The sequence below is a fragment of the Carcharodon carcharias genome, chromosome 8, assembly GCF_017639515.1.
Source record: "Carcharodon carcharias isolate sCarCar2 chromosome 8, sCarCar2.pri, whole genome shotgun sequence".
Classification (NCBI taxonomy): Eukaryota; Metazoa; Chordata; class Chondrichthyes; order Lamniformes; family Lamnidae; genus Carcharodon; species Carcharodon carcharias.
In genome coordinates this window covers 144,033,170-144,058,268 of record NC_054474.1, presented here as the reverse complement: position 1 = coordinate 144,058,268, position 25,099 = coordinate 144,033,170, and the positions used below count along the sequence as shown (strand labels likewise).

Below are 25,099 nucleotides of genomic sequence, written 5' to 3'. Positions count from 1 at the left end.
GGAATCCCCCCCCCTCCCCACCCGCACAGGGATCGCTCAGCGCTTCCGAGTATGTGTCACATTGGCAGGCCTTAATTGGCCCAGCCACGTAAAATGGTGGCACGGACCCGATCGGGGGTGCTGATCAGGTTTGCATCCGCCCTGCACAACCCGCCCCCTCAAAGGGGGGAAATTTCTGCCCAAAATGTTTGAGTATGGGAGATATGGAAATCTAAACTGATGGCAATGCTTTGTCTCTGATGTAAAACCACCAGACAGAGGGCTACACAGTGTGATACAGGGAGCCGTGAGTGCTGAGTGGCTGATGTATTAACTGATTGCTAATAGGGGATAGAGAGACAGGGTGGGTGGTCTGAGCAGGACGGCTTGGATAATCCGATTGACTAAAAGAAAGCAGGGTAATTAGTTACAGAATTGTTCAACGCAGCAGGGTCTTGACCAGGTGTAACTCACTGCTCAGGCACTGAGTTCCAGGAGAGGAAACTCCCAAAACTCAGCCCCTTCTCACACCCCTCAGCTCACCCACCCAAAGATGACCCAACCTGCACCCATGGGATTGCTCTCCATCCAGCCTATTATAAAGGATGCTGGTCAGTGCCTATCAGTGTCGGCCAGTGCCAGGTAATGCCGGTCACTGGCGTTCAGTGCTGAGCAGTACCAGTTAGTGTCGGTCAGTGTGTGCTGGGCAGAGCTGGATAGTGTTGGTATATGCCCCATGTCCCAGGCTCAGTGTGGTTCTGGCATTTGTGTAATTCAGGGATCACCCAGGATATTCTCCAAAAGCTCAACACCTTCCAGCTGAAAACATGGAATTTTCCCCACAGGTGGATCTCTCAACTTTGTCCTACCCGCTGTGCCCAGACAGCCCACCCTGCCTCTCATTGTGTTGCTTTGGCCTTCAAACTTTCAAAGGGGTCATCGAAATCCAATCAGCAGAGTTGGAAGAGGAGCCAGGGGCTTCCACCTCCAGCACTAGACTGAAATTCCAGCCCGTCAGACCCCCACTGTAAGCCCCCATCCCTAAACACCACCCCCCCCCCCCCACCCCCACCCCACACCAAAAAACACTAATCCTGACCTGGAAATATATCGCCGTTCCTTCAATGTCGCTGGGTCAAAATCCTGGAACTCCCTCCCTAACAGCACTGTGGGTGTACCTACACCACATGGACTGCAGCGGTTCAAGAAGGCAGCTCACCACCACCTTCTCAAGGGCAATTAGGGATGGGCAATAAATGCTGGCTCAGCCAGCGAAGCCCACATCCCATGAAAAAAGAAAACCCTCTCCCTCTCCTCTGTGCTCCCTCCATCCCCTGTAACCCCCAACCCCACTCCCCCCTCAATCCCGTGCTCCGCCTCCCTGACTGCCCAACCCCCACCAGCCATGTTTCTCCCACTCCAGGCATGGGAACATTTGCTGGTGCAGTTTGTATGGAATCGGACACAGCCAGTCGGAGGGGTGTGCACATGTCCAACACTGGACAACCAAGATTCTAGCAGCTGAACCTGACCCACTTTATCCCACCCTCCTCTCCCTGTACAGTGGGGGAAAGTGTCTATTGGCTTTTCGATCTCTTTTCACGTTCACCATGTTCTTGTGAGCCACACATGGTTGATCAGCAAGTGAATCTCTGTCATTTGATTGGTTGGACACGTGAATTAACTCCGAGTGACCACTCGAGAGTGAGGCACCAAAACAAGTTTAATATTTTAAACTGAGGCAAAACTGAAATTCAGAATCTGGGAAAGGAGAAGAGAACAAGTGAGGTTTTAATGAGAGTCTATAACAGGCGACAGACACAGTGACACAGTCTGTGGTCAGAGGAGTCACAGCAGCTTTAGGAACAATGTGTCATCTGGGAAAAGTCGTGTGAGAAACCCAAGAAGCAATGAACTGTGGGGCAACTGAGAGGGTCAGGGATCCAAGTACGGAAATCACTAAAACAAGAAATAATTTAAATGGAAAATGGAGTGTCAGCCATTTCCTGCATTTCATTTTAATAACAACAATCTGTGCTCGTGATGTTTGCATTGAATTAATTTACATCACCCTTGATAACACTTGACTCTGCAGCTCACTGTCCAACAGCTTCTTTCATCAGAATCACCCAGATAGGGTCTATCAGAGGCCAGACCCTACCCCACAGGCATCACTCTCAGTCAGGGTCTCAGCTGTATTTCCGAGACTCCCACGCTCGTGTTAATCGGTCTCCCGGCAGCAAACTGTCAGACCCCAGCAGCGGGCGCGATTCCTCAGCAGAGGCCAGCTTCTGATCCCAGCGCATCACACACAGGGTCAGCAAGTAGAGCACAGACCCTGAAATCAAGAGACAGTACCTCAAAACCAAGAAAAGACCATAAGGCATAGGAGCAGAAGTAGGCCATTCAGCCCATCAAGTCTGTTCCACCATTCAATGAGATCATGGCTGATCTGATAATTCTCAACTCCACTTTCCTGCCTTTTCCCCATAACCCTTGATCCCCTTACTGATTAAAAATCTGTCTATCTCAGCCTTGAATATACTTAACAACCCAGCCTCTACAGCCCTCTGCGGTAAAGAATTCCATGGAATTCTTCCTCTGAGGGAAGAAATTCTTCTTCATCTCTGTTTTAAATGGGCACCCACTTACTCTGAGATTGTGCCCTCTGGTCCTAGACTCACCCACAAGGGGAAACAACCTCTCAGCATCTGCCCTGTCAAGCCCCCTAAGAATCTTATATTTCAATAAAGCAGCAACGTAGACAGCTGAAAGGCAGAATAACAACAACTTGCATTCATATTGCACCTTTAACATTTTTGAAACATCCCAAGGTGCTTCACAGGAACAATTATAAAACAAAACTTGGCACTGAACCACATAAGGAGATATTCGGACAGGTGACCAAAGATCGGTTAAAGAGGTAGGTTTTAAGGAACGTCATAAAAGTGGAAAGAGAAGTACAGAGGTGGAGGGGTTTAGGGAGGGAATTCCAGAGTTTAGGACCCTGGAAGCTGAAGGAATGGCCATCAATGGTGGAGCGATGGAAATCAGGGATGTTCAAGCGACCGGAATTGGATTGATCACAGAATCTTCACAGTGCAGAAGGAGGCCATTCAGCCCACCAAGCCTGCACTGGCTCACTGAAAGAGCATTCTACTTAGTCCCACTCTTCTGCCTTATCCCCATAACCTTGCACATTCTCTCTTTTCAGGTATCAATCCAATTCCCTTTTGATACTTCAAATGAACCTGCCTCCACCACCCTCTTAGGAAGTTCATTCCAGACTCCAACAACCCTCTGGGTGAAAAAAAAATCCTCACATCATTTTTACTCATTTTGCCAATTATTTTGAACCTGTGCCCTCCAGTTCTTGATGCTTTCTTGAGTGGGAACAGTTTCTCACTATTTACCCTGTCCATTCCCCTCAGGATCTTGAATACCTCTATCAAGTCTCCTCTCAGCCTTCTTTTCTCCAAGGAAAATAGTCCCAACCTCTCCAATCTATCCTCATAGCTACAGTTCTTTATCCCTGGAATCATTCATGTGAATCTGCTCTGTACTCTCTCCAATGCTTACACATCCTTCCTCAGGTACGGTGCCCAGAATTGGATCCAGTACTCCAGATGAGGCCGAACTAATGTCTTATACAAATTCAACATGACCTCCTTACTCTTGAACTCAATGCCCCTATTAATAAAGCCTAGGATACCTTATGCTTTATTAACTGCTATGTCAACATGCCCCGCCATCTTCAATGATTTATGTACATATACGCTAAGGTCCCTCTACAAACATACGTACTAGGAGCAGGAGTAGGCTACTCAGCCCCTCGAGCCTGCTCCGCCATTCAATAAGATCATGGCTGATCTGAATGTAACCTCAACCCAACATTCCTGCCTACCCTGATAACCTTTCACTGACTTGTTAATCAAGAATCTATCTAGCTCTGCCTTAAAAATATTCAAAGACTCTGCTTCCACCGCCTTTTGAGAGAGTTCCAAAGACTCTCAACCCTGAGAAAAAATTTCTTCTCATCTGTTTTAAATGAGTGACCCCTTATTTTTAAGCAGTGACCCCCTGGTTCTAGATCCTCCCACAAGAGGAAACATCCTCTCCACATTCACCCTGTCAAGACCCCTCAAGGTCTTAAAAGTTTCAATTAAGTCGCCTCTTACTCTTCTAAACTCCAGCAGATACAAGCCTAACCTGTCCAGCCTTTCCTCATAAGACAACCTGCCCATTCCTGGCATTAGTCTAGTAAACCTTCTCTGAACTGCTTCTAACACATTTACATCTTTCTTTAAATAAGTAGACCAGTACTATACACAAAACTCCAGATATGGTATCACCAATGCCCTGTACAACTGAAGCATAACCTCCCTACTTTTGTAATCAATTCCCCTAACAATAAATGATAATATTCTATCAGCTTTCCTAATTACCTGCTGTTCCTGCATACTAACCTTTTGTGATACATGTGCTAGGACACCCAGATCCCTCTGAATCTCAGAGCTCTGCAATCTCTCACCATTTAGATAATAAGCTTCCTTTTTATTCTTTCTGCCAGATCTTTGCCCGCTCACTTAACCTATCTATGTCACTTTGTAGTCTCCTTATGTCCTCTTCACAATTTATCTTTGTGTCATCAGCAAATTTAGCAACCATTCCTTCAGTTTTTTCATCCAATTCATTTATATAAATTGTAAAAAGTTGAGGCCCCAGCACTAAACCCTGTGGTACACCACTTGTCACATCCTGCCAACCAGAAAAAGGCCTATTTATGCCAACCCTCTGCTTCCTGTTAGCTAGCCAATTTTCTTTCCATGCCAATGTTACCCTTTACACCATGAGCTTTTATTTTCCACATAAACCTTTGATGTGGCACCTTATCAAATGCCTTCTGAAAATCTAAGTACAGTACATTCACCAGTTCCCCTTTGTCCACATCATGTGTGATTCCTTCAAAGAATTCCAATAAATTGGTTAAATATGATTTCCCTTTCACAAAGCCTTGTTGACTCTGCCTGATTGCCTTGAGTTTTTCTAAGTGCCCTGCTCTGACATCTTTAATAATAGTTTCCAACATTTTCCCTATGACAGATGTTAAGCTAACTGGCCTGTAGTTTCCTGCTTTCTGTCTCCCTCTCTTTTTGAATAAAGGAGTTACATTTGCTATTTTCCAATCTAACGGAATCTTCCCCAAACCTAGGGAATTTTGGAAAATTAAAGCCAATGCATCAACTATCTCACTAATCAGTTCTTTCAAGGCCTTAGGGTGAATTCCCTCCAGACCTGGGAGTTGTCAGCCCACAGCCCCAACAATTTGCTCAATATCACTTCCCTGGTGTTTGTAATTTTCCCAAGTTCGTCCCTCCCTCCCATTTCTGGAATTACAGCTACTTCTGGGATGTTACTGTGTCCTCTGTAGAAAAGACCGAAGCAAAATACCTATTTAATTCATCTACCATCTCCTTACTTTCCATGATCAATTCCCAGATGCACTCTTTATAGGACCCACGCTCACTTTGTTAACTTTTATTTAAATACCTTTGGAAACTCTTACTATCAGTCTTTATATTACTAGTAAGCTTTCCTGTACTCTTAATTTTTCCCTCCTTATTAATCTTTCTGTCATTCTTTGCTGTTTTTCATATTACATTCTTTCCAATCTTCTGACCTGTCACCCGTCTTTGCGTACTTCAAAACGTTAACTCTGTTACTCTCTCCACTGATGCTGTTAGACCTGCTGAGTTTTTCCAGCATTTCCAGGTCTAGTGTAGCCTGCTCTCTGGTTGGCTCCAGAACATGCTGTTCTAAGAAGCTATCCCAAAAACATTCTTTGAACTCCTCATCTATGCTACCTTTGCCCGTCTGATTTTTCCAGTCTATATGTAGATTAAAATCCCCCATGATTATTGCTGTACCTTTCTGGCAAGCTCCCATTATCTCTTCTTTTATACTCTGTCCGGCTGTGTAGTTACAATTAGGGGGCCTGTACACCACTCCCACAAGTGACTTCTTGCTGTTATCATTCCTCATCTCAATCCAAACCACTTCTACATCCTGGTTTCCTGCCCTTAGGTCATCCCTCTCTAATCTGCTAATAGCAACGTTAATTAACAGAGCCACCCCTCCACCTTTACCTAACTTCCTGTCCTTCCTAAATGTTACATACTCTTTAATATTCAGGTCCCAATCTATGCCATCCTGTAGCCATGTCTCTGTAATGGCTATCAGATCGTACTTATTTATTTTTCTTTGCACCATCAGTGTACCTGGATACTGACCAAATCGGAAGACCTTATCCTAAGTGGCGTGACTGCCTCTTGGTATAAAGCGTCCAGGAAACTTTCTCCCTCCCTGATGTGTCACAGAGCTTGCAGCTCAGCCTCCAGCTCAATGACTCTGAGCCGAAGTTCCTCAAGTCGCAAACACTTACTGCCGATGTGTTTGCCCTGGATCACAATGTTATCCAGGAGCTCACACATGCTGCAGCCTCGATACATCACCTGTCCTACCATCCTTAATGTGTTTTAAATAATTATATTACTCACATATTTATGTTGCTTTCTTATACATTTTATTAACTTTACCATCAAATTGTGTACTATTTTAAACATTAGGGACAGAATTGAACTTACCAACTTACCACATACTTACCAGACAGCTAGCTCGTCTCCCTGTAGTAGAGCAAGAACCAATTTCTATGGGGTGAGAAATATAGAAAAAGGAAATGAATGACTCCTGCCCCCCGATCCCTCCTCTCACCAAACTCCAAGTCTTCACTCAGTTAGTCAGCTGCACACCATTTACCAAAGCTGCACTAAAGAACCCTGAATTTATAGTAGACTGAGCTGGGGCTACAGTATTCAACCGGTTAGCTAATTAACTACTCAGCTCCCACGGCTAAGAGTGATCTTACCCTGTCTAAACTGCAAGAAAGAAAGAACTTAGCCTATTTCCACAGGACTTCCCAATTACTGCTAATGACAGACTAGATTAGATTGTAAGAGCAACATTTAAGCACAAACTTAACACTTAAAAATTCCTTCCCCCCAAACTCCAAGTCTTCATTCAGTTTGTCAGCTGCAGTCTGTTTGCCCAGGCTGCACAAAAGCAAAGCAAGGAGAGCTTGCTTCAAGCCGGAATTGAACCAGCGACCTAAGGATGCCAGTTTCACAGTCATTTATAGTCCTCTGCTATACCAGCTAAGTTATGTACCTGTGCCTCCTTTAGAGTTTCTCCTTTATTTCATACTATCTCTCCATATTCTTCCTGCCAAAATGAATCACCTCACACTTCTCTGCATTGAACTTCATCCAACACTTGTCTGTCCAATCCACCAACATGTTTATATCCTTTGAAGTTCAGGCTATCCCCATCACAGTTGACAACATTTCCAATCTTTGAATCATCTGCAAATTTTGAAATCATGCCCTGAACTCCACTTTCTAGGTCATTAATATACATCAGGAAGAGCAAGGATCCCAACACTGACCCCTGGGGAACTCCACTACAAACTTTCCTCCAATCTAAAAAACAACCATTTATCACCATTCTTTGTTTCCTGTCACTCAGTCAGTTTCCTATCCAAGCGCTAACTTTCCCTTTTATTCCATGAGCTAGAATTTTGCTCACAAGTCTGTTGTGTGACACTGTATCATCTGCCTTTTGAAAATCCATATACACCACATCAACAGCATTGCCCTTATCAACCTTTTCTGTTATCTCCTCAAAACACTCCAGCAAGTTAGTCAAACATGATTTTCTCTTAATGAATCCATGCTAGTTTTCCTGAATTATCCTGCACTTCTCTAAGTGAATATTGCTTTTGTCCTGAACTATAGTTTCCAGAAGTTTCCCAACCACTGAGGTCAAACTGACTGGTCTGTAGTCACCAGCTTTATCCTTGCACCCCTTTTTGAACAAGGGTGTAACATTCACAATTCTCCAGTCCTCTGCCCCCTGTGCCTAAGGAAGACTGGAAGATTATCATTAGTGCCTCTGCAATTTCCACTCTCACTTCCCTCAGTACCCTTGGGCGCATCTCATCCGATCCTGGTACCTTATCTATTTTAAGCCGTTCTAAGACCAACTCTTTCTCAATTGTAAATTCTTTGAGTGTACCAGTTACCTCCTCTCTAACCTCGGCCTGGGTAGCATCTTGTTCCTTTGTAAAGATAGATGCAAAGTACTTGTTTAATAGCTCCACTATTTTGCCTGCCTCCACATGCAAGTCCCCTTTTTTTTAAGAAGCGCAGAGATCTCAGAGAATTTAGAGTTGGAAGAGGTTACAAAGATAGGGAGGATTGTAGGGGCTGGAGCAGGTTACAGAGATAGGGAGGATTGTACAGGCTGGAGGAGGTTATAGATGTAGAGAGGAGTTGAAGTGCTCACTGTTAACCCTAAGTTTTGCCTAGAGAATACAAGTACATTGTCAGGTCAGAGAGTTTAAAACTGAGGGTTAAACAGACATTTAAAATGAGGTTTCCTTTTGATAAGAATACACTTACACACTTAGTGCCATTTTCTGAGGCTGGTTGTGGGAGGGAGAAAGAGGAGGAGGGAGAGAAGGGTGGAGGAGGTAGAAGGAGGGACTGGGGAAGAGAATTAGAGCAAGGGAGAGAGGAGAAGAAGAGGAATATAATTCTCTGAGAGAGCTGAGAACTTGCGTTTTTCTGCAATCAGTAAGCTGGTTGCTGGGTGCATTGTAGCCCAGGAAACAACAATGATGAAATTGGAAACTGATGATAATTAAACAGATTCTGGAGCGTGTCCCTGTGCTGTGTTGGGAGGGGACATACCAGCGATGTACATGCAAGGGCAGAGCACAAACAGAGCAACTCGGAGACCCCACACTGTGGTTAGTGGTGTCACCAGCAATGGGGCATTGCCTGCAACATTGGAAATGATGAAGATGTAAATGGCCACAGCAGGAGTGCGAATTGAGGGTGCAACCAGCTCAACGATGATGGTTAAGGTGACTCCAATCCCCATCTCACCTGGGGTAAACAGAGAGACAGAAGAGGTCATTCACAGAGAAAAAAACAATCTCACTGGGCATAGGGTCTCAGTGAGAACAGAAAATCACACACACACAAAATCTCACCACTCATGATGTTTCCTGACCTCCACCCCTGATCCTCTAGATTTTCAGGCTCCATTGGGACTGGAGATGGACACAAGCTAAAAATAGCCCGTCAGTCAACGTGCCGGTTCCCTGGCCTTCTCCAAGCTCCGAGTCATTTGTGTGGGTCGGGATGAGGCAGGGTTACCTGTACACCCACTGCAGGTGGGAGGAGGCAGGGTTACCTGTACACACACTGCAGGTAGGAGGATCCAGGGTTACCTGTACACACACTGCAGTTGGCAGAGGCCCTTTGTAATTGAGGCCAATTGAAGTTCAGAATTTTGGAGAGGGTGCCTCCATTTTGAAACCCCCTCTTCCTTACTTACTCTTTATTCAACCTCCAACTCTTCTCAAGCTGGAAGTCCTCTGATTGGCCATCCAGCTTTGAGAGCCGACCATCACCTTTAAATGGACAGTGAACCTGCTCTCTGGCCATTTATTGGTCAACCCAGGGAAAATCACACTGAGTGACTGCTTCCCTCTGGGGGGGTATTTGGGATATTCAGGATAAGGAAACATTCTTGACCTCAGTTTCCTAACCCTCGGAGGGAAAATTTTACCCCCCCATGTCTGATACATTTACTTCATCGCCATGTTTCTATGGAAAGTTAATCTTAGTTGTTAACAGATGCAGTGAGTTAATATAGAGAAGAGACTCACCCAATATATTGGCTGGAATTAATGACAGAAAGCAGTATGGAGGATTCAGCCAGAGAGCTCCAGCCACAAAGGGCGCAGCCAACACCTGCAGAAAACAGAGATCATTAACTACAGGCAGCAGCAAGTCCACTACTGAAACTCCCCAAACCCTAAGCTGCACTTTAAGCTCACCAAATGAACATTTACAAATCACAACTTGCTTCAAACAAGTTTCCCTGTGTTGTTGCTGCTTTCCTGGCCTATACAAATTCACACAGAGGAGGGGGTCAGTGGACAGGGACACAGGTTCTATCAGGAACCCAACTACACCTGCACCCCCCAACCCTGCCGTCCCCTCCAGCCCCCCCACCCCTGTATCTCATCTGGAAGTCCACTTATCACAGCTTGAATATTCAACAATGGGAGGCAGGCGAATCACACCTGACCCCTGACCAGACTCTGCAGTAGAGGGTCACCAGCTCACAGGGTCGCCATCAGCAGCAGGATCCCAGCTCACATTTTCTTAAACTCACTAAAGCCAACAACAGTCCAAGGCTGAGATCAGCAGAAGCCAAGGATGGAGACTGGGATTCCCCTGCTCTGTAAAGGACCTGCATTTCTATGGCACCTTTCACCACTTCAGATTGACGCAAAAGGCTTTACAATGAAGTGTAGTCACTGTTGTAATGTAGGAAATGCAGCAGCCAATTTGCACACAGCAAGATCCCACAAGTAAACTGATAATTATCAGATCATCTATTGCAGTAATGTTGCAGCGTCAAATAGGATCAGAATAGAGAATAAAGTTGAGAAAGCAGAATTAGAGGCACTCAATGAATACATGTAGCATTTGCAAAGAGGTAGATGACTTGAATGCACAAGTTGAGGTAAATGGGTATGATTTAATTGCCATTAAGAGGACATGGCAATAGGGTGACCAAGATTGGGAACTGAATATCCAAGGATATTCGGCATCTAGGAGGGAAGGTGAAAAGGAGAAGGAGGTGGGGTAGGAAAAGGAGGTGGGGTAGCACTCTTAATAAGGGACGAGATCAGTATATTAGTGACAGAGAGTCTTATATTAAACGATCAAGATGTAGAATCAGTTTGGGTGGAGCTAAGAAACAGCAAGGGGTAGAAAACATTGGTGGGAGGTATTTATAGGGCGCAAATCTGTAGTGGTAACATTGGGCATGGTATAAATCAGGGAATTAGAGATGCATGTAATGTGGGTAAAACAGTAATAATGGGCAACTTCAAGTTACACATAGACTGGGTTAACCAAATCAGCACTAATGCTGTGGAGAAAGAATTCCTGGAGTGTGTAGGGGATGGGTTTCTGGAGCAGTACGTTGAGGAGCCAACTAGGGATCAGGCTATTTCGGATTTAATGTTGTGTAATGAGAAAGGGCTAATTAATAACCTTGTTGTAAAGGAGCCTTTGGGAAATAGTGGCCATAATATGATAGAATTTCGCAATAAGTTTGAATGTGATATAGTTCATTCTGAAACTAGGGTCTTAAATCTGAAGAAAGGAAATTATGAAGGTATGAGGGGCAAGTTGGCTATGGTAGACTGGGAAAATGCACTAAAAGATTTGACAGTAGACAGGCAATGGCTAGTATTTAAAGAAATACTACATGATCTACAATAGATATACATTCCTCTAAGGCACAAACACCCAAAGGGAAAGGTAAATCAACTGTGGTTAACGAAAGAAGTTAAGATTGCAGTAGATCAAAGGAAGTGGCTTGTAAGGATGCCAGAAAAAGTGGCAAACCTGAGGACTGGGAGCAATTTAGAATCCAGCAAAGGAGGACCAAGAAATTGATTAAGAAAGGGAAAAGAGAATATGAATGCAAACTAGTGAGGAACATAACAGCAGACTATAAAAGCTTCTTTAGGTGTGCGAAGAGGAAAAGATTAGCTAGGACAAATGTGGGCCCATTACAGGTGGGGACAGGAGAATTTATATTGGAGAACAGGGAAATGGCGGAGCAACTAAACAATTACTTTGCTTCTGTTGTCATAAACACTTTTATCACAGGGAATGGTTCATCTTCAAAGACTAAGAACATTCTGGAAGAATTTGTGTTTCTTAGAAGATACTGTCCCTTAAAGGGTTAATGCAAGGACTCTGGTTGCTGCTGTTCCTGGAAAAGACAGCATTTTTTAAAAAATAAAGCAGTTTTAAAGCACCTCTTGACACCAGTGGATTGTTTAAGGGTCACATGGTGGTTTAAGGCTTTGAAAAGGAACTCTGCCTGGTAAACTGTTGCTTTGCCTTCTACTTGACAAGTCTGGTTTTATAATAAACTAATAATGTTGTTGTTATTGAAGAAACCTAGGCATTGAATGGTCATTCTGAGATTCATGGGTAAAGCATATTTGGCCGATAACTAACTGGTGGAATCATTTAAATATATGTTGTGAGCCATGGATTAGTGGAACTAGAGAAAGTCAGTGCGCTCTTCCCATCCTGGTCGTAACACAGTCCTCATGGAAGAAGCTACAGAAAATATCCCAGAAATACTAGGCGACCAAGGGACTTGTAAAACTGAGGAAATAAAATAAATTAGTACTAATAAAGAGGTAGTACTTGAAAAGTTAACTGCATTGAAGGTTGATAAATCTCCTGGAGCAGATGAACTTCATCCCAGAGTGTTGGAGGAGCTGGTTAGAGAGATAGTGGGTGCATTGGTGGTTATCTTTCAAAATTCGATAGATTCTGGAAAGGTTCCTGTGGACTGGAAAGTAGCAAATGTAACCCCACTGTTTAAGAATGGAGGAAGAGGGAGAACGGAGAATGGTAGGCCTGCTAGTTTGACGTCAGTAGTAGGGACAACGTTAGAATCTATCATAAAGGATGTGGAAAAGAATGGTAAATTTGGGCAGAGTTAACATGGATTTATGAAAGGGAAGGCATGTTTGACAAACTTGTTTTTTGTGTATCACTTGTAATTGATAAAGGAGAGCCAGTGGATGTGGTGTATTTGGATTTTCGGAAGACTTTTGATAAGGGCCCACACAGGAGGTTAGTAAATAAAATTAGAACGCATGGAATTGCGGGAAATATACTAGGAAAGGTTAACAGACAGAAAGCAGAGATTAGGAATACATGGATCATTCTCAGGATGGCAGGCTGTTACTAGTGGGGTATCACAAGGATCAGTGCTAGGTTCACAGCTGTTCACAATCCATATAAATGATTTGGATATGGGGACCAAATGTAATATTTCCAGATTTGCTGATGACATTAAACTGGGTGGGGATATAAGTTGTGAGGAGGATGCAAAGAGGCTTCAACAGGACTGGGACAGGTTAAGTGAATGAGCTAGAACAAGGCAGAAAGAATATAAAATGAATCTTTGATAGGAAAAATAGAAATTATTTTTTCACTGGTGAGAGGTTGGGAAGTGCAGGTGTCCAAAGAGGTGGGATGAATTGCCCACTCATGTTCCTATGTTCCTTTGGTTGATGGATAAATAATGACCCAGGACACAGGAAAACACCCCAGCTCTTATTCCAATATTGGGTGTGGGAGTAGTTGTGTCCATCTCAGAGAACAAATGGGGCTTAATCCTAATGGTGGCAACTCTGATAATGTGGTGCACTCTCTGAGCTGAACCTTCTATGGTGCAGCACTCCATCTGTACTAACCCTCCAACAGTGCAGCACTCCATCTGTACTGACCCTCCAACAGTTCAGCACTCCATCTGTACTGACCCTCCAATAGTGCAGCACTCCCTCGGTACTGACCCTCTGATAGTGCAGCATTCACTCAGTACTGAAAGTAAGAGCCCATGGGATCCAAGGCAAAGTGGCATGTTGGATCCAAAATTTTCTGAGAGGCAGGAAGCAGAGAGTGATGGTAGGGAAATGTTTCTGTGACTGGAGTCTGTTTCCAGTGGGATTCTGCAGGGCTCGGTACTGGGGTCCTTGCTGTTTCTGGTGTACATAAATGATTTGGACTTAAATGTAGGGGGTACGATCAAGAAGTTCATGGATAACACGAAAATTGGTAAGGTGGTAAATAATGAGGATAGCCGTAAACTGCAGGAGGATATCAATGGACTGGTCAGGTGGGCAGAGCAGCGGCAAATGGAATTCAACCCGGAAAAGTGTGAGGTAATGCACTTGGGGAGGGCTAACAAGGCAAGGGATTACACTATGAATGGTAGGAGCCTGGAAACTGCTGAAGATCAGAGGGACCTTGGTGTGCATAACCACAGATCTCTGAAGGTAGCAAGGCAGGTGGATAAGGTGGTTAAGAAGGCATATGGGATACTTGCCTTTATTAGTCAAGGCATAGAATACAACAGGGAGGTTATGCTGGAACTGTATAAAACACTGGTTAGGCCACAACTGGAGTGCAGTTGTGTGCAGTTCTGGTCACCACATTATAGGAAGAATATGACTGCACTGGAGAGGGTGCAGAGATTTACCAGGATGCTGCCTGGGCTGGAGAGTCTGAGCAATGTGGAAAGATTGCTTAGGCTGGGGCTGTTTTCCTTGCAGCAGTGAAGGTTGAGAGGGGACCTGATAGAGGTGCATAAGATTATGAGGGGTATAGATAGGGTGGATAGGAAGGCACTTTTTCCATTAGTAAAGGGGTTGATTACCAGGGGGCATAGACTTAAGTAAGAGGTAGAAGGCGAAGAGGGGAGTTGAGAAATCTTTTCACCCAGAAGGCAGTGGGAGTCTGGAACTCACTGCCTGAAAGGGTAGGCGAGTCAGAAACTCTCATAACACTTAACAAGTATTTAGATATTCACTTATATTGCCATAGCCTCCAGGGCTATGGGCCAAGCGCTGGAAAACGGGATTCATTTAGTCAGACCTTTGCTGGCTGGCACAGACACAATGGGCCGACTGGCCTCCTTCTGTGCTGTAGACGTCTATGAGTCTGTGATCCTCCGACAGTGCAGCACTCCCTCGGTACTGACCCTCCAACAGTGCACTGCTCCCTCAGTACTGACTCTCTGACAATGCGGCACTCCCTAAGTATTGACCCTCCGATAGTGCACCACCCCTCATTACTGACCCTCTGACAGTGCAGCACTCCCTGAGTACTACCCCTCCGACAATGCAACACTCCCCGAGTACTGACCTTCTGACAGAGCAGCACTCCCTCATTGCTGGCCCTCCGACACAGCAGCACTCCCTCAGTACTGACACTCCAACACAGCAGCACGCCCTCAGTACTGACACTCCAACACAGCAGCACGCCCTCAGTACTGACCCTCTGACAGTGCAGCACTCCCTCGGTGCTGACCCTCTGACAGTGCAGCACTCCCTCGGTGCTGACCCTCTGACAGTCCAACATTCACTCAGTACTGACCCTCCGACGGTGCAGTGCTCCCTCAGTACTGATCCTCTGACAATGCGGCACTCCCTAAGTATTGACCCTCAGATAGTGCACCGCTCCTCATTACTGACCCTATGACAGTGCAGCACTCCCTCAGTACTGACCCTCCGACAGTGCAACACTCCCTCAGTACTGACGCTTCAACAGCGCAGCACTCCCCGAGTACTGACCCTCTGACAGTGCAGCGCTCCCTCGGTACTGACTCTCCGACAATGCAGCACTTCCTAAGTATTGATCCTCCGATACTGCAGCGCTCCCTCAGTACTGACCCTCCAACACAGCAGCACTCCCTCATTACAGACTGCCCGACAGTGCAGCATTTGCTCAGTAGTGATCCTCTGACAATGCAGCTCTCCCTCAGTACTGACACCCTGACAGTGCAGCATTCCTTCAGTACTGACCCTCTGACAGTGCAACATTCAATCAGTGCTGACCCTCCGACAGTGCAGCACTCCCTCATTACTGAGCGTCCGATAGTGCAGCACTTGCTCAGTACTGACCATCCGACAGTGCGGCACTCCCTCAGTATTGATCCGCCAACAATATAGCACTACCTAAGTATTGACTCTCTGACATTGCAGCACTCCCTCAGTACTGTCTCTCTCACAGCGCAACACTCCCTCAGTACTGAACCTCTGACAGTGCAGCACTCCCTCAGTACTGACCTTCTGACAGTGCAGCAATCCCTCACTACTGACTGTCTGACACTGCAGCACTCGCTCAGTACTGACCCTCCAACTGTGCAGCACTCCCTCAGGACTGACCCTTTGACATCGCATACTCCTCAGTACTGACCCTCTGGCAGTGCAGCACTCCCTCAGTACTGACCCTCCGACAGTGCAACACTCCCTCAGTACTGCACTGCAAGTGTCACCCTGTGTTTTGTACTTCTGTCTCTAAAGTGGGAGTTAGAAGTACAAAACACAGGGTGACACTCGCAGTGCAGTAAAGTGGGAGTGTTGCACTGTCAGAGGGTCAGTACTGAGGAGTGCTGCACTGTCGGAGGGTCAGTACTGAGGGAGTGCTGCACTGCCAGAGGGTCAGTACTGAGGAGTATGCGATGTCAAAGGGTCAGTCCTGAGGGAGTGCTGCACAGTTGGAGGGTCAGTACTGAGCGGGTGCTGCAGTGTCGGACAGTCAGTAGTGAGGGAGTGCTGCACTGTCAGAAGGTCAGTACTGAGGGAGTTGAATCCAGGAGTTTCGACTGAGTGGTGAGGTTGTTCCCCTCTGAGGCACAGCTGACACTGAACTCTGTGCTGCAATTTTCTATGATTCCAGTGGTTCGAGAGCTCTAAGACTAGGGCAGGGTCACCGATTCACTCACCTGACTGAAGACCAACACCCAGACACGGGCGTACAATCCACTTCTTTTCACCAAATGATCCGAAATAAACCCTCCAGCTAGAGCCCCAAGACAGCCTCCGACCAGAGGTATCCATGACAACCAGCGTCCGACATCCACACCACTGTGGTACAGATTGAAATACAGTTGGGTATTGTAGGCCCAAACATAACCTCCTGAAATGAGTAAAACACAGTCTATCAGTTCAGGGAGCAGATGATGCTAAAGCCATCACTCTAGCCAGGTGGCCATTCACCTTTCTCCGAATTCATTCTCACATGTGTCCAGAATTTATTGCTCTGAGAGTTTTTTAGTGGGGGTCCCTCTCAGCCATTTCGGAAGCTATGAAAAGACAATCATCTGGGTGTGTGACAGGAGTCATGCCCGGGCGCAGACTGGGTAAGCACTTCAGGGTTCCTTTGCCAAAGTACATCAATGAATCAGGTGAACTTCATGTTCTTTTTTAATTTTCCAGATTTTGGATTCAAACTCTCAAACCACTTGTTGAGGAGTATGAATTTATGATCGCTGAATTATTAATACAGTAACAGACCTTTACTGTACCTGTCTTGGGAGTGTTTGATGGGGACAGTGTAGGGGGAGCTTTACTCTGTATCTAACCCCGTGCTGTACCTGTCCTGGGAGTGTTTGATGGGAACAGTGTAGAGGGAGTTTTACTCTGTATCTAACCCCGTGCTGTACCTGTCCTGGGTGTGTTTGATGGGGACAGTGTAGAGGGAGCGTTACTCTGTATCTAACCCCGTGCTGTACCTGTCCTGGGAGTGTTTGATGGGAACAGTGTAGAGGGAGTTTTACTCTGTATCTAACCCCGTGCTGTACCTGTCCTGGGTGTGTTTGATGGGGACAGTGTAGAGGGAGCTTTACTCTGTATCTAACCCCGTGCTGTACCTGTCCTGGGAGTGTTTGATGGGAACAGTGTAGAGGGAGTTTTACTCTGTATCTAACCCCGTGCTGTACCTGTCCTGGGTGTGTTTGATGGGGACAGTGTAGAGGGAGCGTTACTCTGTATCTAACCCCGTGCTGTACCTGTCCTGGGAGTGTTTGATGGGAACAGTGTAGAGGGAGTTTTACTCTGTATCTAACCCCGTGCTGTACCTGTCCTGGGTGTGTTTGATGGGGACAGTGTAGAGGGAGCTTTACTCTGTATCTAAACCCGTGCTGTACCTGTCCTGGGAGTGTTTGATGGGAACAGTGTAGAGGGAGCTTTACTCTGTATCTAACCCTGTGCTGTACCTGTCCTGGGTGTGTTTGATGGGGACAGTGTAGAGGGAGATTTACTCTGTATCTAACCCTGTGCTGTACTTGTCCTGGGAATTTTTTCTTTAATCATTCATGGGATGTGGGCTTCGCTAGCTGGGCCCAGCATTTAACGCCCATCCCTAATTGTCCTTTCAAGGTGGTGGTGAGCTGCCTTCTTAAACCGCTGCAGTCCATGTGGTGTAGGTACACCCACAGTGCTGTTAGGAAGGGAGTTCCAGGATTTTGACCCAGCGACAGTGAAAGAAGAGTGATATATTTCCAAGTCAGGATGGTGAGCGGTTTGGAGGGGAACCTCCAGGTGGTGGTGTTCCCATGTATCTGCTACCCTTGTCCTTCTAGATGGTAGAGGTCATGGGTTTGGAAGGTGCTGTTTAAGGAGTCTTGGTGTGTTTCTGCAGTGCATCTTGTAGATGGTACACACTGCTGCTACTGTGCGTCGGTGGTGGAGGGAGTGAATGTTTGTGGATGGGGTGCCAACCAAGCGGGCTGCTTTGTCCTGAATGATGTCAAGCTTCTTCGGTGTTGTCGGAGCTGCACTCATCCAGGCAAGTGGGGAGTATTCCATCATACTCCTGACTAGTGCCTCATAGATGGCAGACAGGTTTTGGGGAATCGGGAGATGAGTTATTTGCCACAGGATTCCTAGCCTCTGACCTGCTCTTGTAGCCACAGTATTTATATGGCTAGTCCAGTTCAGTTTCTGGTCAATGGTAACCCCCAGGATGTTGATAGTGGGGGATTCCACGATGGCCTAAGCCTGGATATTGCTTTTAGACATGGACTGCTTCAGTATCTGAGGAGTCGTGGATGGTGCTGAACATTGTGCAATCGTTAATGAACATTCCCACTTCTGACCTTATGATGGCAGGAAGGTTATTGATGAAGCAGTGTTTGATGGGGACAGTCTAGAGGGAGCTTTGCTCTGTATCTAACCCATAGAAGTCATTTTTTCATTGCTGTCCTGACAGCAGACTCACGGCTTTTGCAAAAAGAGCAATAAGATGAAGTGAGGCAAAGGGAACAGATGGATTTAGATCTGGAGCCTAGTGATAAATGGAACATCCAATCCCTGGAACCTGTTCCTCAGTTGGATATTAAAGGGTATGGAGAGTAAGGGGTAGAATCAAATTGGACAGCATATGCTGGAACATTCCATGAGTTTGTGGAGCATTTGAGTTTTTGTCAAGTTTGGAATGTTCCGGGGATGTGATAAGACAATCTAGGTGCTGTATAAATGCAGGTCTCTCTGTGTCTCCCTTTCCCTCTCATTTACCTGCATTCCTGACAGACCCAGCGACACACAGGAGTAGAAGTGAGGGTCTGATGAATGGTCGCAGGCCCTGCAGCACTTTCTGTCCAGTGGTCAGCCTGTGGCTTACTGCGGTTTCCATCTCATCATCATCTGTCTTCATAGATGGGGTTTCGCGAACTGTCAGCAGCACAATGGCGCTAACAACGAATCCTGGGATAGCGCTGAGAATGAAGGCCCATCTCCACCCCTGAGAGAAACAGATTGTCAGAAAATCACAGTTCACCAATGCTTAATCTGGCTGCTCAGCTAAAATCAGAAAATCCCCACTCCTGGAATATTAACCTATTGCCTTCTCTTTCTTATTCCGATTTTATATTTTCCCTTCCTCTCAATATTGATCTTGGGCTTGGGCCAGTCATGACCCTATTGGGCCAGTCATGACCCCATCAGACCAATTAATGACCCTATTGGGACAGTGATGACCCTATTGGGACAGTGATGACCCCTTCGGGACAGTGATGACCCCTTCGGGACAGTGATGACCCCCTCGGGACAGTGAAGGCCCCATCAGGCCAGTGGTGACCCTTTCTGAATAGTGATGACCCCATCAGGCCAGTGATGACCCCTTCGGGCCAGTGATGACCCCATTTGGCCAGTGATGACCGCTTCAGGACAGTGATAACTCCATCAGGCTAGTGCTGACCCCTTTGGGCTAGAGATGACCCCACTTGGCCAGCGATGACCCCCATCAGGCTAGTGATGCCCCTTTGAGCCTGTGATGAACCTGTTGGACCAGCAATGGCTGTTTTGGCCTCACCCATTGCCTCTCTGAACTCAGGCTCTGAATGGCCTCATGTTCGCTTCTGCTCAATTGGGTATCCAACCCCTGGACATGCCGAATTGCTTTACAGTCACAGAAAAGGGAGGTGGTGGCATCATGGTATTGTCACTGGACTGATAATCCACAAGCCCAGGGTAATGCTCTGGGGACCTGGGTTCGAATCCCACCATGGTAGAATTTGAATTCAATAAAAATCTGGAATTAAAAGTCTAATGATGACCATGAAACCATTGTTAATTGTCGTAAAAACCCATCTGGTTCATTAATGCCCTTTAAGGAAGGAAATCTGCTGTCTTTACATGGTCTGGCTGACATGTGACTCCAGACCCTTAGCAACGTGGTTGACTCTTAAATGCCCTCTGAACAAGGGCAATTAGGGATGGGCAATAAATGCTGGCCTAGCCAGCGACGCCCACATCCTGTAAATGAATATTAAAAAAAAGTACTTTTTGAACTGTTGTAATGTGGGAATGTGGCAGCCAATTTGCACACAACAAGCTCCCACACATAACAATTTTATAATGACTAGATCATCTGTTTTTGTGATGTTGGTTGAGGGATAAATATTGGCCCTCAGACACCGGGGAGAACTCTCCTGCTCTTTGTCAAAATAATGTCTTGGGATCTTTACACCCACCCAAGAGATTGGTTTAATGTCTCGGGAGACAGAGCTGGAGCTTGCTTTAGGAGTTATTTCAATGGCCTCGCCAGCTGTGTTATCTATTTTGGATACTCGTGTCTTCATATTTCTATGTTCTGAGGTCCATTCACAAAGAGGCCCCATTTGAGGGAGATGTACCCGAGACGAGAGGAACTGGTTCCGCGGGGGGTCTGGCGGGCTTGCGCTGGTGGTAGTGGAGGAATGTCCTGTAGGACTGTAGATGAAGTTCACCTGCCCCAAGATGTTGGCCCTGGTAACATAGTTACCAACAGCGTATGAGAGACTGTAGCCAGCGTAGATGCCCCAGTTATAGAATCCCATGGCCGAGCCTCGCGCCTCCTTTGGGAAATAGTCCATGATCAGGCTGACTGCGAATGGTGTACACCCAGCCTCACTGTGAAACAGCACATAAGACATTGAAAACAAACAGCAAAACTCACATCTCCACAATTTCAGAGAATGATACAGCCCAGGATGAGGCCATTCAGCCCATTGTGCCTGTGCTGGCTCTTTGAAAGGTCTATCCAATTAGACCCTCACCCCCCTGCTCTTACCCCATTGCCCTGCAATGTTTACCCCTTCAATTATTTATCCTGTTGAATCTACTTCCACCGCCCTTTCAGGCAGCGTCTTCCAGATCACAACAACTCACTGTGTAAAAAAACTCTCATCATCTCCTCTGGTTCATTTGCCGATCAACTTCAAATTGTGTCCCTCTGGTTACCGACCCTCCAGTCAGTGGAAACAGTTTCTCCTTGTTTACTTTATCAGTATCCCTCATAATCCTGAATGGCTCTCCCTTAAAATCTCCCCCTTAATCTTCTCTGCCCAAAGGAGAACAATCCCAGCTTCTCCAGTTCCTCCACATTAACTGAAGTCGCTCATTCCTAGAACAATTCTAGTAAATTTCTTCCACACCTTCTCCAAGATCCTTGAGTTAGAACTGAATTGATACTGTTTCCAGCCCATACCCACCCATGTACTTTTCGCCATGATACGGGATAAAGAGATTTGGGCATGAGTCCACAATGAGCTTTCCTCTCCCTAACTTAAGGAAATTTAGAACTCTAACCACAACCCCAGCTGAGGCTAAATAACCCAGTACAGACCCCACCCTATTTCCCGATTTATACTGAACACCTTCTCACTCTCCACCCAACTATCTTTACCACCACTCAACAACCCCTCATCCTTCCACTCAACACCCCCTCACCCTCCACTCAACATCTCCTTGCCCTCTACTCAACACCCCCTCACTCACCACTCAACACCTCCTCACTCACCTGCACTCAACACCCTCTTACCCTGCACTCAACAGCCCCTCACCTTCCACTTAACAGCCCCTCACCTTCCACTTAACAGCCCCTCACCAACCAAACGCCCTCCATCCACAACTCAACACCCCCTCAATCTCCACCCAATTAGCCTTCACCCTCCACCCAACAACACTCACCCTCTGCCCAACACACCTCACCCTCTGCCCAACACACCTCACCCTCCACCCAACACACCTCACCCTCCACCCAACACACCTCACCCTCCACCCAACTCATCCCATCCAATTCCCTGCTACACCCCTGGTTTTCTACTGTTCTGACGCAAGGTACCAGCTGAACACAGTTATATTCCAGTCTTTGCTGTTATTTGTGTTTCTGGGGAGGCTCAGACCCCCTCCAGCTCTCCGCTCCCAGCAGCAGCCCCCAGAGACGTGGGGCTGAGTGATTGGCCCAGAGCTACATCATCTAGATCTTATTCCAACCAACACCTGGAAACAAAGCCATGAGGATTGAGCTGAGAATGGACTGTTACAGGCTAATGATCATTGACTGGGGCCCAGGAAACCCAGTAACTGGGACAGGAACAGTAAATGATTGGTGAAGGTACGAGAACACGGAGGGTGCAGACATCACCTGATCCCTTGGCCAAAACGCAGAATCGCCAACTGCCAGTAATGTTTGGCAAATCCCATCAGCAGTGTCATGAGACTCCAGAGGAACAGGCTGGCTGATAGGAAATTCTTCCGATTCACAGAATCAGCCACAAATCCAATGAAAATCCCTGAGGTAGAAACACAGAATTATAACATAAATAAACTGCACCAGGACCTGAGGGGAAAAAATGGGTCTATCGGAGAACCACTGACACCAACACCAAAACTTGTACAGACAGAGAATGAATCAAAGTGTGAGCAATGAGCAGAGCCCAGACCCAATCCTTGCTGACTCAGTTAGACCAGCAGCAGGGCCCCAAACTGACCTCAGTGTCTGGAGGATCAAGAGGACAAAATCAGCAAGAGTTTCTGCTCAGTGATAATTATCAAGGAATTTGACTGAGCGGAAGGATAGGGTGGGATGCCCTCCTGATTCACAGAAATATCAAATTCTACAGGTTAGACAATATTGTTTAAATGAGACACTGACCTGTGAAGGTGAAAACGAGAATGAAGACAGGACCAGCAATGACTTGATATTCCCATCCGGATCCATCATAGTCCCACTGACAATATCGCGTCTTGTTCTCATTCAGGAGAGACAGGCAGCTGGGAATCAATGTGAGCTTAGATTATATAAAAGAATAAAACTCTCAGGATTCACTGCCTCTCTGACAACACCATGTTTCGTTCGCTTCAACTTAAATTCCTTTCTGTCCAGCACACTCCCCACATCTAAACGACAAATATCTAAACCAACATCAGCAGTAATCAGTCGAGCACCATTCACAATCCACAATCTTCCGCTACGCTGAATTTCATCTGTCACTGTTCTGCTTGTTTCATTTAGTTCAGAGAAGATCTTCTGTACTCAGTATCAGTAACAAAATGGTGACGGAGAAAATAATGGGACTTAGGATGGATAAATGTTCAGGACCTGATGGTTTCTACCCTACAGTATTAAAAGAAGCAGGTGAAGGAATAACAGAAACGTTAGTTATCAGTAGCGGTAGTCTGGTATTGGCCATTACTTAGAATTGTGAACATAGAGAGAAAAAGATAGGGACGCACATGCCAACTCCATTTTGTGCACACACATCCACGCGTGCTCCCATTCCCACTCCTGCAAACGTGGTCTAAAAATCATTGAGGCAAATCTTTGGCATGAAGGAGAATGTAGAAGGATTCTTATGAATTATTTTGTCAAAGTCAAGCAAGTTAATCTGCTGATATTTGGAACTGTGGCATGTTCATTATTTTGCATTATTACAGGAAAACAAATTGTGCTGTAAAAACTAAGTGAGCTCAACATAAATGCATGTTCACTGGCTTTAATAAAGTGGCTCAATGATTCATTTTTGGACTCGCCTCATTGAGTGTCGATCGTTAGTCAAGAACTGAAGAAACACACAAGCATATATTCAGTTCAGATCACTGGGTGACTTGGAGTGTGGGATCCTGTAGCTATTGTAGAGCAAAGGATTAATGTTTATGTTAATTAGACAATAATGTTCATGATGATGCAAACATGACATCAGAGCAGATGTCCAAGGGACTCCAAAGAAGCAGGTCACAAAATAGTCTATGTAAAGAGAGTACTGTTTCTTACCATGCGGTCTTAGTTGTAAATAGCTGTAAGTAAATAGTTTGATAAAAAAAAAACAGCCTATGTCCAAGTCACTCAGTGTAAGAGGGTTGACTCCAATGTGGTTGACTCCTAAATGCCCCTCAGTAATAGCCTAGCAAGTCACTTAGCTGTATCAAACTGCTACAAAGTCCATAAGGAATGAAACCAGATGGACCATCCGGCATCGACCTAGGCGCTGGAAACAACAAAGGCAAACTCAGCCCTTATGACCCTGCAAAGTCCTCCTTACTAACATCTGGGAGCTAGTGCCAAAATTGGGAGAGCTGTCTCACAGACTAGTCAAACAAAAGCCTAACAAAATCATAAGCACGAAATCATACCTTACAATGCCCCAGACACAACCATCATCATCCCTGAGTATGTCCTGTCCCACAGGCAGGACAGACCCAGCAGAGGTGGCAGCACAGTGATATACAGTCGGAAGGCAGTTGCCCTGGGAGTCCTCAACAGCGACTCTGGACCCCATGGAGTCTCATGGCATCAGGTCAAATATGGGCAAGGAAACCTCCTGCTGATCACCACGTACCGCCCCCCTTCAGCTGATGAGTCAGTACTCCTCCATGTTGAACATCACTTGGAGGAAGCACTGAGGGTGGCAAGGGTACAGAATGGCAAGAGTGGCAATGTCCATAACCAAGAGTGGCCCAGTAGCACCACTACTCACCAAGCTAGCTGAGTCTTAAAGGACGTGGCTACTAGACTGGGTCTGCGGCAGGTGGTGAGGGAACCAACAAGAGGGAAGAACATTCTTGACCTCATCCTCACCACACAAGTGTCAGGCAATGACCAACTCTAATGAAAGAGAATCTAACCATTGCCCCTTGATGTTCAATGGCATTACCAACACTGAATCCCTCACTATCAACATCTTGGGGGTTACCATTGACCAGGAACTGAACTGGACTAGCCATATAAATACTGTGGCTACAAGAGAAGAAGGTTAGGAATCCTGTGATGAGTAACTCACCTCCTGACTCCCTAAAGATTGTCCACCATCTACAAGGCACAAGTCAGGAGTGTGATGG

General features: G+C 46.0%; 1 protein-coding gene across 1 annotated transcript in view; it reads right to left on the bottom strand.

Annotated features, from left to right (window-relative positions):
• Window positions 1-1,752: 1,752 nt before the first annotated feature.
• LOC121281508 (probable galactarate transporter) overlaps window positions 1,753-25,099 on the bottom strand; it is a 36,622-nt gene continuing 13,275 nt past the window's right edge. The window contains exons 2-9 of the mRNA XM_041194453.1: window positions 22,917-23,035; window positions 22,407-22,554; window positions 20,728-20,890; window positions 19,016-19,241; window positions 16,444-16,637; window positions 9,773-9,857; window positions 8,787-8,984; window positions 1,753-2,317 (exon numbers count right to left, since the gene is read on the bottom strand). Coding sequence (XP_041050387.1) covers window positions 2,169-2,317; window positions 8,787-8,984; window positions 9,773-9,857; window positions 16,444-16,637; window positions 19,016-19,241; window positions 20,728-20,890; window positions 22,407-22,554; window positions 22,917-23,035 — 1,282 coding nt within the window. The 3' untranslated portion in view covers window positions 1,753-2,168. The remainder of the gene's footprint in view (window positions 2,318-8,786; window positions 8,985-9,772; window positions 9,858-16,443; window positions 16,638-19,015; window positions 19,242-20,727; window positions 20,891-22,406; window positions 22,555-22,916; window positions 23,036-25,099) is intronic.